Consider the following 19,326-nt stretch of genomic DNA (forward strand, 5'->3'; position numbering starts at 1 on the left):
TTGTCACTGCAGCTTGGCACTGTGTGAGCAGAATCAGAAAAGTCTGAGGAGATCCTGGCAACGGTAAAAGTGCACACTGGTTATGCAGAGTCTTCTCTTAGAATCCTAACATGACTCTTTCCCATAGACCATGTCATCTTCAATTCGTTCCCTACCTGTTGAATGCTTCTAATGTACTTCCAGCAAGATACAAGTACAGCTGCAGAAACCTGTCACCTTTCTGTTTGTAATACTTGTCACTAATTAGATGGTCACCTGGTGTTCATAAGATCCCAATAATACCAAGAGAGGAGATGGAAGGACTGCTTCTCTTCTCGGGCCACAGGGTCCTCCAGCAAGGATGAGCTCTGTAACCAGCAACACCATGAACCCCCAGAAATGCAATTTCAGATCATAGAAAAAGCCCTCCCAGGAGATAGACAAACAAGTGTTAAAAAAGGTGGGATTCTAGAAAGCACTTTATTTCAAAATTGTCATTGCGCTTATGGATAAGGTCACTTGGGTCACAGGCAATTCATGGAGACTGGGTAAAAGATGGAGAGAACACCCTTTGCTCAGGGAGAGGAGAACCGGCCACAGAACAGAATCCCATTGGTCTTAACATGCTGAATAAAGAAAAGGAAGGGGTGGTCGGCACAGAAGCGGGGGATGTGCCTCGCACACCTCATCATAATAATGGCAGCTGTGGCAGCTGCAGCCTCTGTGCCCTCCTCGTTGACCTCCACAAAGGACTTGTGTACAACCTTAGACAGAAACAAGCCTTGCTTGGAAGACATTCCAGAAAAGTCTGCCCTGTGATCAAAGGCATCTGTCATGCCCAGCTTGCTCAGGACGTTGTTCATGTCGTAATTCTCCTCCAGTTTAAACCGTGGGAGGAAAAGCTCCAACTCCTGTTCATCCATCATGTCAGGCCTCGTCCACTCTGTGAATTTCTCATACGTTATCTCCTTTTCCACCTAGAAGAGAGTTGAACACTTCACAACAATCTTGTCATACAGGGCACTTGGGGTGATGGAGAGGCTCTAACTACAGAGGGATGTGTGACTATAGGGTAATATGGCAGCTGGGAGGGGTTCGGGTACAGCTCGGTGGTGAGCATTTGTTGAGCATGCTGTAGGCTCTGGGTTCCACCCCAGCCTCACAAATGAACGGACAACAAAAACATGATCGTGATCTTTACCGTTTGCAAATCAATGTGTTCATCTGGAAGCATGATGATCATGTTCAGCTCATTGCCGACATAGGGAAGCAACAGAATCTTGGTGAATATCTCTCCAATATACGTCATTTTAAAGGTAGACTTCCTAAACATCATTTGCACAGGTTTCTCCTCACTCTGTGAAGGATAGGTAAATATTAAGTTAAAAGGAGACACAAGTGACACATTGAGCAGACCCAATCAAGGAAGCCAGTCACTGCAACTAGGAGTACTTGCCTTTTTTATTATATTGTATATGTATGAGTGTTTGGCCTGAATGTATCTATGTGTCCCACATTACTGTGTGCATTTAGTGCCTGCATATTTCAGAAGATCGAGTCAAATCCTCCTGAACTGGAATTGTGGATACTTATGAGACACTAGTGGGTGCTGCATTGGAACTCTTGTCCTTGTCAAGAACATGTGTTTCTAATTGCTGAGCCAGCTCTCTAGCCTTAGAAGCAGTTTCTCAAATTGATTTCTATAATACTTCAGCAGCCTCTCAAACACTTGGTTAGACCTTACATGTCCCCAAAGGCCCCTTTTTCAGGGTTTGGTCCTCAGGCGTGCTAGATTGGGATGAGGTAGAATCTTATTTGTTTGAGACAGAGTCTCCCTATATATAGCTCTAGTTTGCCTAAAACTTGCCACACAGACCAGGCTGGCATTGAACTCACCGAGATCTACCTGCTTCTGCCCCAAAAGTGTTGTGATTAATGGTGTGTGCCACCATGCCTGGCATAGGAGTAGAATTCTAAGAGGTGGGGGCTAGAGGAAAGTGTGTATGTCATTGGGATGTGCCCTTGAAAAGGATTTTGGGACCCTGTACTTTTTACTGTTTCTCATTTCCTGGCCTTGGAGTAAAGAGTTTTACTCTAATACCTGCTCCTCTCATGCCATTCCAGTACCCTCAAAACAGGCCCCAAGACAGTGGGTTCATCTCATCACAGACCTAAACCTCTAACGCTGAGTCAAATATACCCTTTCCCTTATTAAGTTGGCTATCTTCACACTTTATATGAGAAAGCTGACTGACCCAATCAACAAACACCTGGGATGCCCTGGGTCAACAATTCTGTTCTCCTGAGAGTCTCATTTGTTCTCATGACTTTGAACAAAATTCCCAAATTCACTGTTGCAGCTTGAACTTCTCCCTGAATTCTGAAGTGATGTATTTTATATTTGACCCATGATATCCCTTTGTAAAGCAGCTGCTCTGCCTATAACACTTACTTGTCCTGGCTGACAGTGATGTCTTCCTTCCAGTTGCCAAACCCGATTCCTGTCTTTGACTCCTGTCACTCCCTCATGCCCTGCATTTGACTCATTGCCAAACTGTATTGTCTGCCCCTTGAAATGTAATCTAAATCTGACTTTATTTTCTCACCTCCACTACAATCAGCACAGCCCAGGGATACAGTGATGGACTCCTTGTCACTGATCTCAGCAGGGCAGCCATAGGTCCCGGCACAGTGTAAGTCAGACCAACCACTGTGGCTGTACGTATAACTTTAGTGTGGTACCACTCTAGCAGGAGCAAAAGTTAAAACACCTGGAATACAAAAAAGATCCTGCCCTGCTTCCTGTCCTACTCCCATCTCCCTCTTCTTTGGTCCACTATAGACATAGGGCTGTTTGTAGTGTTGTACCTAACTATATCAAGTCCTTTCTGCCCAAGGAACTGGTCCTCAGACCTGGAACATTCTTCTCATGACCTACTGTCTGCTCACATACCGTCTTCCCAGTGAAGGTTTCCTCAGTAGCTCTCCTCTGCAACCACACCCAAGGACAGCATCCTGCCCCCTCCACTGTCTGCTTATGGACTCCTCCCACCAACCGCTGTGTCCTTACCTATGCTCATCTCAAATTTCTCTCCAGCAGGAAAACAAAGCTTCATGAGACCAGACACACTCAACCAGTTAATTCCTGGTGCACAGTATGCTCTTAAGTACCATTTGAAGATGATATTAATGGCAAACTAGTGAGTAGGAATACTGCTCATAATTTAAATAGAAACCAATACCAACAGTAAATCGCATGCCTTTGGAGGTATGACAACATATGTGGATTGCAGACAGCATCTGATGGAGCCACAAACCAGTCTGTGTTGACTGCAGAGACAAGGAAGAAAGACAATGCCTCTAGGCCCTGCACTTAGCAGGAGCCACAGTAAGTAGTTCCACTTATATAATGAATGGGAAAGGCTGAGCTCAGCCTTATGTCATTCCCTGTGGACTGCTGAGGCAGGGTCAAAGCCCGGGTATGAGCATTAGGAAAAGGGCTCCATGCTAAGGGTGGTAGACCAGGAAAGGAGAGTCAGTTCCAAAGAGCATCACCCCATGCAGGAAGCCTCAGGCTCCACCCGTTTCCTGCCTTCCTAATGGGTGATGGACTTATATGAGTTCAACTATAGCCATGTAGGATTTCTGTTGCTTGCAAGAGAAGGGAGTCCTAACATACCTCTTGTCAACAACTGATTTCAAAGACAGAAATACTTTAACTGGGAAATAATAGAACAGTGTATTTAAGAATAAATCTTGAAATAATATGCATTTCCCAAGAAACCTGAGGTTCAAATTCAAGTTTGCCTGGGAGATCTAAGGTCTGGTTAATGATCCAGACTGTGGTGTAATTGGCTTTGTCAGCATAGGAATATATGGAGGATATGGAGAGCGAGAGAGGGAGAGACGGGGAGGCAGGAAGGGAAGAAGGGATGGAGGGAAAGGAGAGGAGAGAGAGAATGAGAAAGAGAGGAGGGCAGGGAAGAAGGGAGGGAGGGAGAGAGGGAGAGAGGAGGGGAGGGAGGGAGAAGAGAGAGAAACTAACTAGATATTATTACCAAAAAAAAAAAAAAAACCACTGGGTCACCCGCAAATAACATGGTCCAACCAGGAAGAGGTTGAATGTGGAATCTATCCCATATACACATACTTTGTATGCTTGTCTATAAGCAAACATCTGAGCTTCTCCCATCAAACCAAGACTGAATTTCACACACTGCTTCAATGTTTACAGAGCACTGACCACACACCAGTGCTCATTAGACAGCTGTCTGCCCTCTGCTGCTTTTCCAGCAGGGTGAGAAAGGTTATTTTCCCACTGTGTTCCTTTGTGGCTACCAGCTGGAGATGTGGCCCTCCTGAAGGAGGGGGAAGACACAGACTTCTAGAAAGACACACTGATAGGATAGGAATGTGCACCACTGAAGGGAATCACGAGGAGTGGGCTGCGTTCGGGGCCACAAGAGCCTCGCACACCACACCTGGAGTTTAGACTTTCTTATCTCCAAAGTTATGTGCCAGACTGCTCACAGTACACTGCAGAGCTCTGCCTTCAGGTTTGGCCTCAACAGCTGCCAATGATAATATAACCAGTGACAGAAGCAGGGCCAGGCCTGAAGCCATGTAGACAGCAGGCACCTGTAACATGATAAATAAAAGACCCAGAGACAGATATTGGGGTTCAAGCTTCAAGCTGAAGATCAGAAAAGCAAAGCATCGGATACTAGCTCTCACCATACCTCAGACTGAAATGCAATCCTGGCTCCACCAAAACTCAGACTGAAGCCTCTCCTCAGTGTGGCTGGAGAATCCTGAGACTTCAATGTCTTCCTATCTCAGTGTGGCTGGAGAATCCTGAGACTTCAATGTCTTCCTATCTCAGTGTGGCTGGAGAATCCTGAGACTTCAATGTCTTCCTATCTCAGTGTGGCTGGAGAAAGAATGCCTAACACTGAGACCTTGCTCCTGTTTTATATACCTCTCTAGTGCTGGATTAAAGGCATTTGAACCCAGGTGCTTAGATCATCTTTGTGTGAGCCACTTATCTTTAGGACTGGATCAATCTTGAGTACATCTGGGCAGCCTTGAACTCACAGAGATCCATCTACCTCTTGATCCTGAGGCCCAGGATTAAAGGTGTGTATGCACCACCACCACCACCACCACCACCACCACCACCACCACCACCACCACCACCACCACCACCACCACCACCATCACCACCACCACCACCACCACCACCTCCTAGCTTCTAGTTGCTGGGATTGGATTGAAGGTGTGTGCCTATCTTCTATGGCTTGTGGTTGATTTTGCTTTCTGAATCCTCAGGCAAGCTTTAATAAATCATAAATAATATATCACCACAGCCACCCCTGGCAACATTCAAAAGCAAAGGGGACGATAAAGGCTTCAAAACAGCAAAAGGGAGTCCTGGCTGATGAGCCTCCCTCATCATAAGAGGCACAGGCTACATGAAGCAGCCTCCTGGTGTTTCAGAAGCCAATATGAACAGGGGACCCTGCCCAGGAGTCTCCTCTGTTACTGCACTGTGTTTACCTTGGTGACTTTGAAAGGCATCTCCCGGGTTTTCTCTTTGTCAAACTGCTTCTCCCAGTTTCCTTTGAAGTAGATAGCATTCACAAGGACTAGAATCGTGTCTGAATTCACTGTTCCTACAGACAGCAACTCTTGTATTTTATCTGAAAGACAAAAAAAGGAATTAAAAGACATGGTGGTTGGCTGAGAATGACTTCCATAGGCTAATATATTTGAATGCTTGCTTTCCAGCTAGTGGAGCTGTTTGGAAAGGATTAGTAGGTATGGCCCTGTGGAGGAGGTGTATTGTTGGGGATGGTCTTGGAAATTTAAAAAGTCTAGAGCAGGCCAGTCTCTCTTTCTGTCCAGTCTGTGGATCAGGATATGAAACTCTCAGCTACTGCTCCAGCACCATGCACATCTGTTTCCTGCCATGATCATGAACTAACCCTTCTCAAACTATAAGCAAGTCCCCAATTTCATGCTTTCTTTTATTAGAGTTGCCTTGGCTGTGGTGTTTCTTCACAGCAATAGAACAATAACAAAGACAAGACTCTATCAGCTAACAGAGTTGGAGATACACACAAAGGGTTGATAGGCAAAGGGCGCCACCTCCTGCTCTGGTCAGGAGCATGGGTAACACTTTACTTTCTCTCAAAACAGAAAGACAGTGTCCTTAAAGCAGCAACCCTGACATCAACAAAAAGACATCGTTTTGTTTTTTAAGATTAATTTTTCAGTTAGTTGTGTGTGTGTGTGTGTGTGTGTCTCCGCATGAGTGCTGATGTCCACAATATTTTAGAGGCAGCTTTGTGAATTTGCATTTATTTAGAACAAAAGCCTCCTAAGCTACAGTTTGTGATCTTACTGCCTGACTGTGGGGCTAGAGGGACAACTGCCAATAGTTACAGCTTTCTGAACATGCAATAGCCAAAACTTCATCAAAACTCAAACTCATGATGAACCCAAGGTGCTTATGGCAGTAAGTCCCATCATGCTTCACACCACTTCATGGTGGCCTTTGTCCTGAACATACACAAACACTTTGTACTGTGCCTGCCAGTATATAAAGTTCAATGCCAACAAATGCTGGGTGAAACATTTCAGCTCACATTCAAAATCAAGTAAGAAATGCAGCATTTGTGGTTTACATACAAACTTTCCTGCTCTTATAGAGACAGAATGGCTCCATTGTGAAAAATACTTTCACTATTTTCATACTCTCATTCTCAGAATGTAAGTGTCAAATGATTACATCGTTGGGGAGATGAAGAGATGACTAAATGGTTAAAATGTCATACAGCACCAAGGTGGCTCACTTTTGCCTGTAACTCCAGTTCCAGAGGATCTGTCAGCCTCTGGCCTCTGCAAGCACCTGCAAGCACAGGGTGCACATATGTAGGCAGGCATATGCACATACATAGAAAGTTTTTTTATAAGTTTTAATTTATTATATCTTCTACCTCATTAGTATGCAATTTTGACTCCATCTTTAATTATGACAAAATTATACCTATATCAACAAACTGTTTTAAAACATATTCCTGTAGATTTATATACTGCATAGAGTCACATAAAACTTTCTCAGGCAAAAAGGAGTTGTGATGGGCAGTTTACACAGTCTGATTTAGGTGTTGGGCATTGTAGGAGTGAACCCCACAAAGCTATCCGCCCAACAGGGCGGGGTCAAGGTAGAGATAAAAGGAAGTGAAAGGAAAAGGGGCTTCCCCCCTTTTTTCTGCTGGAAGCCAGCCATGCTTCTGACTCCCAGCTTGTGCGACTCTCTCTCTCTCTGGTAAATAAATATATTGTTTTCCCTATATAGTATCGAGTATCATTATAGGGCATGATGTGGTACACCTTTAATGCCAGCACTCAGGATACAGAGACAGGAGGATCCCTGAGTTTGAAGCCAGCCTGGTCTACAGAGAGAGTTTCAGGAAGCCAGGGATGCATGGAGAAACTTTGTTTTGAATGAAATGCAAAACACATAAAGAGTTCTGACTTCTGATTTAGGACTGAAGATGCAGATCAATGTTAGACTACTTAGCCTAGTATACTAATGTCCTTAGTTTCAATGCCGAGGCACGTCAAAAATTAGTCCTTATTTAAAGACCAAAGGTCATTATTATTTATTCTTGAAGCTCTTAGGGAGGCAATAACAACATGATTATTAACAATAGACTACAAAGCCAGGCATAGTGATGACTGCCTTTAATCCTAGCACTTGAGAGGCAGAGGCAGGTGGATCTCTGAGGTTGAGGCAAGCTTGGTCTGCATAGCGAGTTTCAGAATAGCCAAGACTACACGTGACCCTGTCTCAAATACCTACATAAATAAATGCATAAATAAATAAATAAATAAATAAGTAATCTAGAAGAGATAGATGGCCTGGAAGATAAAGGTACTTGATAACAAATCTGAAGAACCAAATAGAATACCTAGGATCCAGTGGCAGAAAGAAAAAACACAACTCCTGTGAGCTGTCCTGCCTGTAGGTGTGCACAGGTATACACAAACACACAATAAACAAACAAATGAAAAAATACACCATCTTAAAAAAATAGGCTAACTGCTTAACAGGGACTGAAGTGGGGGGTGGGGGTGGGTGCTGCTCAGCATGCTCAGGGTCCTGGGTTCAAATCCCAGCTCTGAAAACAATCAGAACAGAAGGACGCTGCCTTCACCTTCTGTCTTCTTGGCGACCCAGGTGTTGATGTGCTGTCGGGACTGCTCTGTTTCACCCTTGAAGTCCAGCTCCTCCAACTCTGCTTCATAGAACTTGCGGCAGGAATCTTTAAAAGACTGAGACAGAGCAACGTGATTACACAGTCACTAAAGTGATTAGCACCAACAGCCTCCTTCCTTGTTGCACAAAAACAGAAAATCAAAATTTAATGGTGTACAGATGTGATTTGCAAACAAATACATGCAGAATGTAAAAATCCAGCCTTCCTTTTCCAGCTTTCTTTAACTTTAGTTTATTAATGAGGTAAGATAGTGGTTGGTCTGAGTACCAGTAAAAAGCATGAGGAATATTGGAGACCCTCAGGTGCAGTATTACACCGTTGTCACTCTGATAAACCACTACATGGACAGCGTGAGGGGTGACCCCACAAGTGCTATGACACCTCTGCACTGCACAGGATGGACCTTCTACCAAACTAACAGAAACACTTGGGTCTTCATACTTTCATACCAGGCATTTTATTTGCCAAGTGAGCAATCAATCTCTCTAATCCCGGAGGGAAACTATGATACAGGATTTCAACACCACAGTCTGAGTACCAGCTGAGTGGCCTTAGCAGAGCTAGTCTCCCTAGACTTCCTCAACCACTATAAATAGAAGATAGCAATGGCTATACCTCAGAGGGTCACTCTTAGATATGGACAGATTATTTATTTTATTATTTAAATTATTATATATATTTTATGTAAAGGAGATTTATGCCTACATGTATATCAGTGTACCATGTGTGCCTGTGTTCTCAAAGACCAGAAATGGGCTTCAGATCCCTCAGAACTGTAGTTACAGATGGCTGTAAGCTGTCATGTGGGTGCCAGAAATAGAACCCAAGTTCCATTCAGGAGTTTCCAGGTTTCAGATTTTTATTTTATTTTGCTTTGTTTTGGGATTTAGGGATGTTCAACTTGAGCATGCACAAAAAAAAAAGTTTCCAATCTCCAGATCAAAATTTAAAAGATTGAGACTGTGCAAGCCCCTGACAGGGCTAGAAATGAACACTCTGCTGATATCTCTGGCCATCAGGGAGAGCAATGAGCAATACATATTACAGTCTTAAGGCTTCATCTTCCCTTTACACATGTATCTGACGGCAACGCAAGCACATGGGCATGAATCCACATCCAGTAACTCACCGTTGGTAATGGCCCACACTGCCAGCCTCACACAAGTGGTTCACTATGTCACCATAGGTCTATATTCACTTCTATCAGATGGCGGCTAATAATACTGAACAGTGCTTGGGCTGTGGGTCAGTGGGAGAGCTGTGAGCTTTGATGTGTGAGACCCTGGGTGCCATCTCTGTCACCAACAACAGCAATAATAATAATGAGACAGAGTCACCTGATGCTGAGATTCAAAGACTGAAAGAAACATTTTAAAAAATACAGGGAATGGTATCACACAGAGGAAATTCTCACCAACTAAATTTCTGTCTGTACAGAACACACATCACTCTGTATAAAAAGCTCTTGTGTGTGAAATGGCAGAGGTAGAGGATGGCCCATGCTTAGATATTCTGTACAGTAAGAATGTACTCAGGGCCAGGCAGTGGTGTCCCATGCCTTTAGTCCCAGCACTCGGGAGTCATAGGCAAGCAGATCCCTGTGAGTTTTCACCCAGCCTGGTCTACAGACTGAGTTCCAGGACAGCCAGGGCTGAAACACGGAGAAACCCTGTTTTGAGAAACAAGCAAAGCAAAGCAAAACAAAAATAATACACTCGCATGTGGCATCAAATCATGGACACCAACACAAACCCACATTAGTGGGCAAGGGAGTAGGGTGAATCCTTAGCCACAGGATACTTACTGCTAGGATATCAAAAGTCTTTTCCCCGAAGAGCTTATTGGCTGTTCTGAGCAAGTACTGTGTGCCAGTCTTGTTCACTTCACTGAGAAGTGACTGGAAGCCCTGGTGCACATCTCCACCTCCATTGCCGCTGCATTTATCCAAAGAGAGTGCCTGAAATCAAGACAGATTACAACACAACTTCAGCAGGCCCAGCTATAGGAAATGAGTCAACACTAAACCCCTCCTCCAGATCTTACAGATCTTTGCCACTCAAGAGCACCTAATAAAGGGGGAAAGTACCTTGACTGTTCCCTCTCTAGGGTCCTCCCCTGTACCCTGTCAACCATGGTCTGAGCAGAAATGGCCCTTCACAAACCCAGCTCATCATGGTCACTAACCATGCTCTGGCTTCAAGCATGGCTACCAACCAGACCTGGTGTGACTCAAATGCAGCCAGTTCTGACCTCAGTTCATGCTGTCTCTTCTCTGCTCTGGAGTCTGCACGGGCTCCAGCCCTGTGTGCCCAACAGAATGGAGGTGAGTGACCCTGTTCCAGGCCTGGGCTTTAGAAGGTCTGGCAGCTGCCATGACTCAGCCACCATGGTGGAAGGAAATCCAAGCCATCCTGCCAGAGACCACCTGGAAATCCTGGAGTAACTGTCACCACATAAAGCCTCTTGAAAGAGAAGCAAGACTCCAGCCAACAGTGAATCCTGGGTGCCAGATCTTAGATACAATTCTGTAGACCTCCCAAGTCTCTGAAAAGGTTGCATGAGTGACATCATGGGCCTCCAAAGGAAACAGGTAAACTGTCTATCAGTAGTTGTAATAGCTTGGAACTAAAAGAGAAAAAGTTGGTTTAAACTGAAGTTAAACTTTAGGACCTAACTCTCTCCAACAAGGAGGTGGGCTGAGAAAGCAACACACATAGTATGTCTTATAAAAATGGAAAGCTGCTGCCAAGAGTTAACATGGAATGCAATGTCATACCCCAAGATAATCTCCTTCCTTATGCTGGGACAGCTGTCTCTGCAGTTCATATACCTCTGCAGCTAAAGCACTGTGTCCAAGAAGAGCCCTAATGGAAAAGCCCCTGGTCTTCCAGCCTAGGCTGACCCCATTCTAGTCTTCCTTATCTGTGGAAAAGCTGAGATTCATTAGGGCCAGAGAGAAGACAGTGGGTGCCACAGGGGACCCTGCTACCACCCTCTGGAGTTTTTACTCAAGCTAACCCTCGCATGCACACTGTGAGCACCAATGAGTCAGTGATAGCGTCCTAACAGGTATAGTGCACCCTTCCTCTCAACTCTACAACCATACCCCTCTGTCATTTCATTCCCATTTGCTCCTCAGATGGATATTCTTTTGAGGATACGAATGTGGAGAGTCAGCTCAACTGACAATCTGTGGAATTTTCCTCTTATGAAACGGTGCTGGTTACCTGAATCATCTGGCTTGCAGTGTTGCCCTTTGCCCCCATGAAGATCATGGCCAGGGCTGAGGAGATGCTAATGGGTGAGAAAAATACATTTTTTGAACTGTCTTCACCCAGGATTTTCAAAAGGTTTAAGGCAAAGGTGCCATTTGCTTCCCGAAGAGGATCCATGATAGCGAGCCTGGAATGAGGAATTAAAATTAGTATCACACACATACAGGCGGATGTGTAGGCTGCATCTCCACTCTCATTTAAAACGTGATACCCTGGCTTAGTGAGCAAAGGGAAAAGCAGCCTGGAAAGCAAAGGCTGCATGCAGACAGTGACGAAGCCCTGCTGGGCTAACTCAGGCCGGTGCCTTGTCTTTCTCATGTGCAGAAATCAATATGTGGGGAACCAGAAGGAATCGGCTCAGAGGACAAGAGGCAGGTAAGGACCCACGAATCAGGAAGTCCACAAAGCAGCAGTGCAGTCTGTCAGCTCTGACATCATCCACACACAGTTGTCTAATTCCTTTTCCCCAGTTAGACAGTACAACAGTTCTAAGATTTCCCATCAGCTCCCCTGAGCAGTGGCTGGGAACTCAGAGCATGGAGAAGGGGAGTAACAGGCTATAGGGAAGTGAAGGGTACCCAGTTGTAGTGATGAGAACAGAACATATTGCTCAGCTTTACAGCTATAGCTGTGGTCAGTTTCACAGAGAACCCAAAGACATGCAAGTCCCAAACTCCAGAACCTGGGAAAGTTTCTTCACCCACTAAGAGTCTCTGCAGTAAAGATTATGGATCCTGAGATGAAGTACCTTGTGTTAAGGTGGAAGCTTCACTCCAGTCTCTGGCATCCATACACCCAAAGAGTCTGGGATGTTATGGTGGAGGTTCCACTCACGATCTCCTCTCCCATCTCCCTCCAAACCCTGCTGTATCTCAGAAAGCCCCCAAATGATGACCCCTCCCCCCAGAGATGCTCAAGCCACTCCCACAGGGTATTTAAACTGTCCTCCAGAGAACAGACTCATGGTTTTTCAGGTCTCCTTTTCCCTTCTCCTCTCTGGGCACGGAGTGGGAAGATGGGGGGAATTGGTGGGGGTTGATAGGCCATCCAGGAACGTTGCATTCATTAAACATGGACTTTTTGTAATTTGGTTTGACTTTGTCTGATTTGGATTGCTGCATTGGTGGAGAGGCTTATTGGGGTGATGAAACTTTTCATCTTTCATCATTCAAATGGTCACTAAATGTAATCACATACAGCCTTATAAAAGAAATTAATTCAGAGAACTGGGTTCTCTAGAACAAAGGACTGTGGCCAGCCGTGATACCTGTAATCACAGCCCTTGGGAAGCTATGGACGAATGCACTTGATTTCAATAGTGGCTGAGATACAAACAGAAATGAGGATGGGGGTGAGGGGGAATCAGGAACAAGAGATTTTAACTGGAAATCACAAAGGAATGCAAACCGGTTGTGACAGTTTAACAATCCAAGGCACAGCACCAGGTACCACATAGAACCTCCAGAGACCAAGAGGTGTCTGTGCAAATCTGACATGACCAGGCTTACTTTGGGGGTTTCCAGGAATGGAATTAGTCTTCAGGGAGCATCCTCTCCCTGAAGAAACAAGACTAGGGCGGCCTTGTTCAAGGTTACCCTGCCACCCCACTATGCCTTAGCACCAAGCACTCACTCCTATTGTGGTCAAGCATGTTTGGCTAGCTAAAATAACTTTGGGCCTCAATCATCCAAACACCAGGTTTCTTCTTTCCTTCCATGGTACCTCCCTGCAATATTATTACTTGAGTTTTCCTCTATATGAATTTCAAATTGTACTAAGTAATTTGGTCCTAATCCAATATTTTTTCAGTCCTTTTGAACTATTCCATTTGACTGAGAACTTTAATATTTACCATTCCTAAAAGGAGTGTAAATACTGCCGAATTCTTTTGCTCCTTTTAAGTCATCTTATTTGCCTCATTTAAGCCTTTTTGCTTAAAAAATCCAATTAACTGGTATTTTGGTCTTCCTGGTGCACAAAACTGTCCTTATATGGCTAGTGAGAATCTCTGTGTATAGGTTACTTGCCCTGAGCTGTTGGTCTCAGCATCCTGGCTTTACAGCAACAAGAGGATACCATGCTGAAAAGGCCAAAGACATAGTATGGGTCAGCTCCTAGTTCCTTCCAGGGGAGGATTTGTGAAGTACTAACTCTGAATGATGGAATAACAGACTGAGTATTGGTGCAGATGTAAAACACAGCCGTTGAGCTGGGGAAATGGCTCAGTGGATAGAGTACCTACCATGCAAGTGTGAGGATTTGAGTTTAAGGCCTTGGCACCCATGTAAGACCAGACAAGGTGGCACATATCTACAATTCCAATTCTGTGAGATGAGAAGTGGAAACAGCAGAATATCTGAAAGCTCACAAGTCAGAAGCCTAGCAAATGCCGTAGCAAATTATGAGACCCTACCTAAAGGCATGGACCCCTAGCTGAGGTTGGTCTCTGACTTCCACATGAAGCCAAGACACATGTGTGTCCACAGCTACACAACATAAGTGTGAGTGCATGTGCACACACACATACACACAAAGAAAATCCAGCTACTATGTTTGGGTACACCAGTTACACAAGATGGGATAGACGCTTCCTTTAAGGCTCCATGGGCCATACTTCTGATCACCATTGCAAGTTCTCCTGTACTCGACTCTTCTGAGATCCACTGGCACCTGGAGGCATTGATATCCACACTCAAGCATACTACCCTTCTCTTTCATTATACGTATGCTTCTTCCCACTGGTGTTTATCGAGCATGTTAGTGACTGGACTCCTAGATCCTTGCTCTGTGAATACTATATAGCTCACACCTCTTTGCATATATCACCTGTTCTGGGCTCAAAGATATTCTTGTTTTGTTATTTATTCCCTCATGTTGATGCAGCACATGGTCCAACTACTTTCTAAGAAAGAACACAGCTATCCTGGTTTCTTGAACATCTGAAAACTTATTATTTTTCCATGTCACTGAGTTCGGCAGGTCTGTAAAAAGTGACTTTACAGATGACTTTCCATCCAGTTCTTTCAGTTATGGCAGCACTGCTTTCCCAGCTACCAGTTTTGCTGTTTGAAGGCGTGATGATATACTAACCCCAGATCCACCTACTGTCCCCCTTTCCAGCCCCAACTCTGAAAGCTTATGAACTTACTCTTATTTCTGATATTCAGAAATGCCCAATTTTGTGTCCCTCTCTGAGCTCTACTCATGGATTTTGCTGGGCTCTCGGAGGACCCTTTCAAACTAGTAATTCAAGAGAATTTCCCCTTCAGTCTGGAAACAAGTTTTGAAGGTACTGCTCATTTCTCATAGACTGACTCTATGCTCTCTCTTTCTGCATCACCCATCTGTCAGATGCTAAAACTCTTGAACTGACCTCATCCAGGACTTCCCTAACGTGATAAAATACAACAAAAGCAGCTCCAGAGAGAGTTTCCTTTGGCTCCCAGCTCCTCATACCTCCAGAGTTCAGGTAGAGATAAATACTTGTGCATTCAGCTAGAGTTCTAGTTTATGCAGCTGGGAAAATTGAGCTGCCCACGCTCTTCAAACCTCAGTTGATATAATCAGAATAGTTCTCAGACACCTGGCCAAGACACTGACCTAATCAAGACAGTAAGTCTTGGTGTTCCCAAGTATTGTCTCCTAAATGACTCCAGAACCTGTCAACTAGACAATCATCACCAACCTTCTCCAAGCCCAGGAACACAAAGAATAGCATTTGTATGGCCCTTTGAGGCCAGTGGGTCAGATATCTGTTCCCTTTCACCAGTACAGTGGCCCAGCACACGGCTGACAGGCTTGCAAAGACTGATTACTTGGCTGAATCCCAGGTCCAGTCAACTCAGACACGGAGGCTTGGTGTTTCATGTGATCCTATAGCATATCCTTGCAGATTCTTCTTGCCAGATACTGGGATGGTGGGGTCACAGATGTTGATTACTCTAATTCAATCTACTGCTATTGGCCCAAATTCGGTGTAACTCACTAAAACCAATTTAAAGGTGCTTTGGGAAGGAAATGACCTAACAGAATTTAAAATATAGTCATTCCTGGGTATCTGATGCATATCAGTCTGTATCTGAAGATGTCAAAATCTTGAAGTGCTCCATTTACTTATATAAAATAACTTAATATTTGACCTAACCAATATACATGCTCCTATATTGCCCAGGCTGGCCTCAAACTCTTATCCCCCTGCCTCAGCCTCCTGAGTGCTGAGATTACAGGTATGCAGTAACACATTTCAGATGTCCTACAATGTTTTCTGTCAGATTTTGATTTCTATTTGCTATCTCATGTTGACTTCGCGTGAAATTCATGTATGGTGATAGTATGGGGGAGGCCTGAAGGTATGGGGGGGACCAAATAAACTTAGTGTATTGAGCCAAGAGTGACCCAAATGCACCATCTCTATGTGATGACACAAGTCATAGTGAATACAATCACTCAGGGCAGCCATGAAACACTGGGACACTCCCCATGTATACTGATAACAGTGGGATCATTCCATGTGTCCCAGCACTATAAAGTTAATCCCTGATCACACAGTTTCCCAAGGTTACTTGATACATTAGACCCCACACCCACATCCTAAACTGCTGGAAGAAGGAAATGGGCAGCCTCTGGAAGAGTCCTAACACGACCAATTGCCTCCCAAGTGGGCCAAAAAATACTAAGTGCCAAACCTCACTCAGCTTTCTCTCACACCCAGCTTCCTGACGCCACGTGAATGTTAGAATCTACGCAGTAGAGATGGAGTCACAGGTCTGTGGCTTGGTGGCAGGGCACTTGCTCAGCAGAACAAGCCTCTGGGCCCATCAACAAAACAAGAAGGGAAGTAAAAACTAACTCGCATGCCAATTTCATCTGGCACAGAAACTGTCAAAACTTTGCTCATGTCCTTCCTCCTAGCCCGACAAACATCAAATCTCAAAACAATTCTTCTGGCGTGAGTTTAATGGAAAAAACTCAAAGATCGAAGGCCTCCACAACACTGAGGATTTGTCGGAACTTGCCAGCACAGCCTGAGCCGCGCCCCTGAGAGACCAAGGCACACACTGGACAGGAAAGCAGGGCGGGAGCACCCAGCCTTTGGCCTCTCTCCGAACCGCCATCCCCACCCCCACCCCACCCCACCCCAGATTCCAACGCCTGTCTCAGTGCGTCACCAGCCCGTGTCTCTGGGGTCTCCAGACTCACTCGTGACCGAGGGACATACGTGGTCACCTGTAGCCCGGGACCCCAGCACAGCAACTGGGCCGGCTCCGCGTCCTCCCCATCCTGTGCCAGCCGCCTCCTCTGCAGACGCTGGAGGATCTGGGAGGGCGGAGATGTCACCAGCCAGCCAGGACCACACTGCGTCACGGGACCGCTGAGGCCGCTGCGGGAACCCGAGCTAGGACTACAAGACTCTTGCCACACGCTACACCCTCCCGCGTCCCCAGCGACCGGCGCCACAGCTACCCCACAGTAGAGCATACCCCGAACTCTCAAGTTTCCTGGCTGATTGCGAGCAGAGCAGAGACGAGAAGGCACTGGTCACACCCGCCCGCCCCGGGCCTTAAATACCTGAGGGGGAGGAGGAAGCAAGTGGGCGGAGTCTGGAGGCCAGGCCACAGCCCAGAGGAAAGGGCAAACAGAACACAGGGCCAGGTGAGCGCCTGAGGACCCTACAACCTATCCCACCCTCTGGCTCCAGGCCTCCCTACCGAGGATTGTGCAGCTGATACTTTCTTTCTGATACTTTCTTGATGCTTTGGCTAACTCCAGGTATAGGAACGCAGTGATGTCGTCAAACTCAGGCTGTTTACTGTGCCTTTGTAGACTGAATGACACTTAATGACACCAGACGATGGACGGACATAAATGTGACAGAACAGAACAGAAGTTAAAAGTGAGGAAGGAAAAAAAACAAACTTTTAGTTGCTGGGCTGGAGGTAGAGTGCCTGTTCAGCAGGCACAGAAAAATAGAAGTGGTCAGTGTCTGTGTCTCAAGACTCCACTACTTTGTACTCAGAAAATCAGACTCGGAAGTGCTGATATTTCATATAAATGAGAATGAAAACCCTGTCTGCCATCTTGCATTCCTTCAAGGAAGCAAGCAGACCTGGTGGGGAGAATGCTGGTCAGGTTTTAAACCTTTAAGGACAGGTCAACTCCTAAAAACATCAGATTCTTTGCTGTCTTTGCCTAAATCTAGAGTTCCCAACAATGACCATGTTGGCACTTAGTTGGCTGTTTCCTGTGCAGGCTGTTCTGATTTATAGCATGTTAACCAGCACCCTTGGCCCCTCTACCTAGTATATGTCAGTAGAAAACTAGGAGGCCACCCAAGCTCTAAATTTTAATGTTTGAAGTACTGAAACAAAGGAATGCTCAGAGTATCTCTCTCACCTCCCGCCTCGTCCCATTATTCATTCATTCTGCTCTAGTTTGTTGTTGTTTTTTTCCTTGTTTGTTTTTAAGTTTTTAGATCATTGTGTGTATGTGCTGTGGCTGAGTATGGATTTGTATACATGCCTTCGGAGGGAAGAGGACAGCATGGTGTCCCTTGGAACTGGAGCTGTGAGCTGGGAACTGGACTGTGATCCTCTGGAAAAGCAGTTCCTGCTCTTAGCCCCTGAGACATCTCTCCAACCCCTTCCAAGCATGTCCTTTGCAAAATATACTATGTGTATATAATATGAATATGCATGTATTAAAATTCTATATATAACTGTTTTTCCCCTTCCCTTAAAGGACTAACATTGTGTGATCTATAAGTTGCTCTCTCTCTCTCTCTCTCTCTCTCTCTCTCTCTCTCTCTCTCTCTTTCTCGTGTGTGTGTGTGTGTGTGTGTGTGTGTGTGTGTGTGTGTGTGTGTGTGTGTTGGGGTGTTTTAGAGCTCCCTCCATATGAAGCAGAGATCTTCCTTATTCTTTTCCCCAGCAGAATAGTATTCCATTGTGTTCATGTGGATTGATTCCTATGACTTTAGGTTTTCAAATATGCTACATGTAGTGGGGGCAGGAGTGCATGCATCTGAAGACAGCAGAAGTCTCAGGTGACCTTCCCAGCCTCATTACCGTTACCATAGTTCTATCTGATTACATCATTGTCAAGTCTGTGGGCCAAGGTATTCTGTAGGTCACTACAACAACTCTGCTTCATGATGTCCAGTGGTCATGTCACAGCAGAGGAAATGCCTCCTCTATGGCTGAAGGATGGGTTCTTACTAGGTAAATTCCCTTAAGGAAATGTTTCCAGATTCTGTGGGTTAGCAATGCAGAGGCTCAGAATCCTCCCAGAAAGGTTTCTCAACAGGAGGCTGCTTAATGCACAAGTGTCCATTTGATGGTGTGTATTCTACTGGGCCTGTGATGAGAGACATGGTGACAGTTGAAAGGAGCCAGTTTTTAATAGGACGTGATAGAGGTGCAACATGGTGAACTACTCCATTGAGTGAGTAATGCGCTGTTAATGTGACCAAGGCCTGGGGCTCGTTGTCTGCTCAGCCCACACTGGGCTCCACTAGAGATGCTTTTTTTTTTTTGAGGTTTACCTTTTATTCATCATTTTTAGTTTGTTTTACATACCAACCACAGTTTCCCCTCCCTCCTCTCCTCCCACTCCCTCCCCACCTCTCTTCTGTGTCCCCCATCCACTCCTCCTCCATCTCCATTTAGATGGGGTAAAGGCTAACAAGGGAATCAACATATCAAGCTGAGGCAGGACCAAGCTCCTCCCTGCTTCATCAAGGATGAACAAGGCATCCCACCATGGGGAATAGGTTCCAAAGAGCCAGCTCA

At 45.3% G+C, this 19,326-nt stretch overlaps 1 protein-coding gene across 2 annotated transcripts; it reads right to left on the minus strand.

Annotated features, from left to right (window-relative positions):
- Positions 1 to 440: 440 nt before the first annotated feature.
- LOC110340235 (serpin B6) lies at positions 441 to 17,130 on the minus strand. Of its 2 annotated transcripts, none has more exons than XM_040755794.1 (7): positions 17,020 to 17,130; positions 11,492 to 11,666; positions 10,069 to 10,221; positions 8,202 to 8,319; positions 5,536 to 5,678; positions 1,181 to 1,336; positions 441 to 956 (listed from the first exon to the last, which is right to left on the minus strand). In XM_040755794.1, exons 2-7 carry the CDS (start codon positions 11,654 to 11,656, stop codon positions 555 to 557), a joined length of 1,137 nt encoding a protein of 378 aa, XP_040611728.1. In that variant the 5' UTR covers positions 11,657 to 11,666; positions 17,020 to 17,130; the 3' UTR covers positions 441 to 554. The 2 variants fall into 2 exon arrangements, with proteins under 2 accessions (XP_040611728.1, XP_040611727.1); XM_040755793.1 differs by lacking the exon at positions 17,020 to 17,130 and adding an exon at positions 16,739 to 16,862.
- Between the last annotated feature and the right edge of the window lie 2,196 nt (positions 17,131 to 19,326).

This window comes from Mesocricetus auratus, unplaced genomic scaffold, assembly GCF_017639785.1.
Source record: "Mesocricetus auratus isolate SY011 unplaced genomic scaffold, BCM_Maur_2.0 Super-Scaffold_100013, whole genome shotgun sequence".
NCBI lineage: Eukaryota > Metazoa > Chordata > Mammalia > Rodentia > Cricetidae > Mesocricetus > Mesocricetus auratus.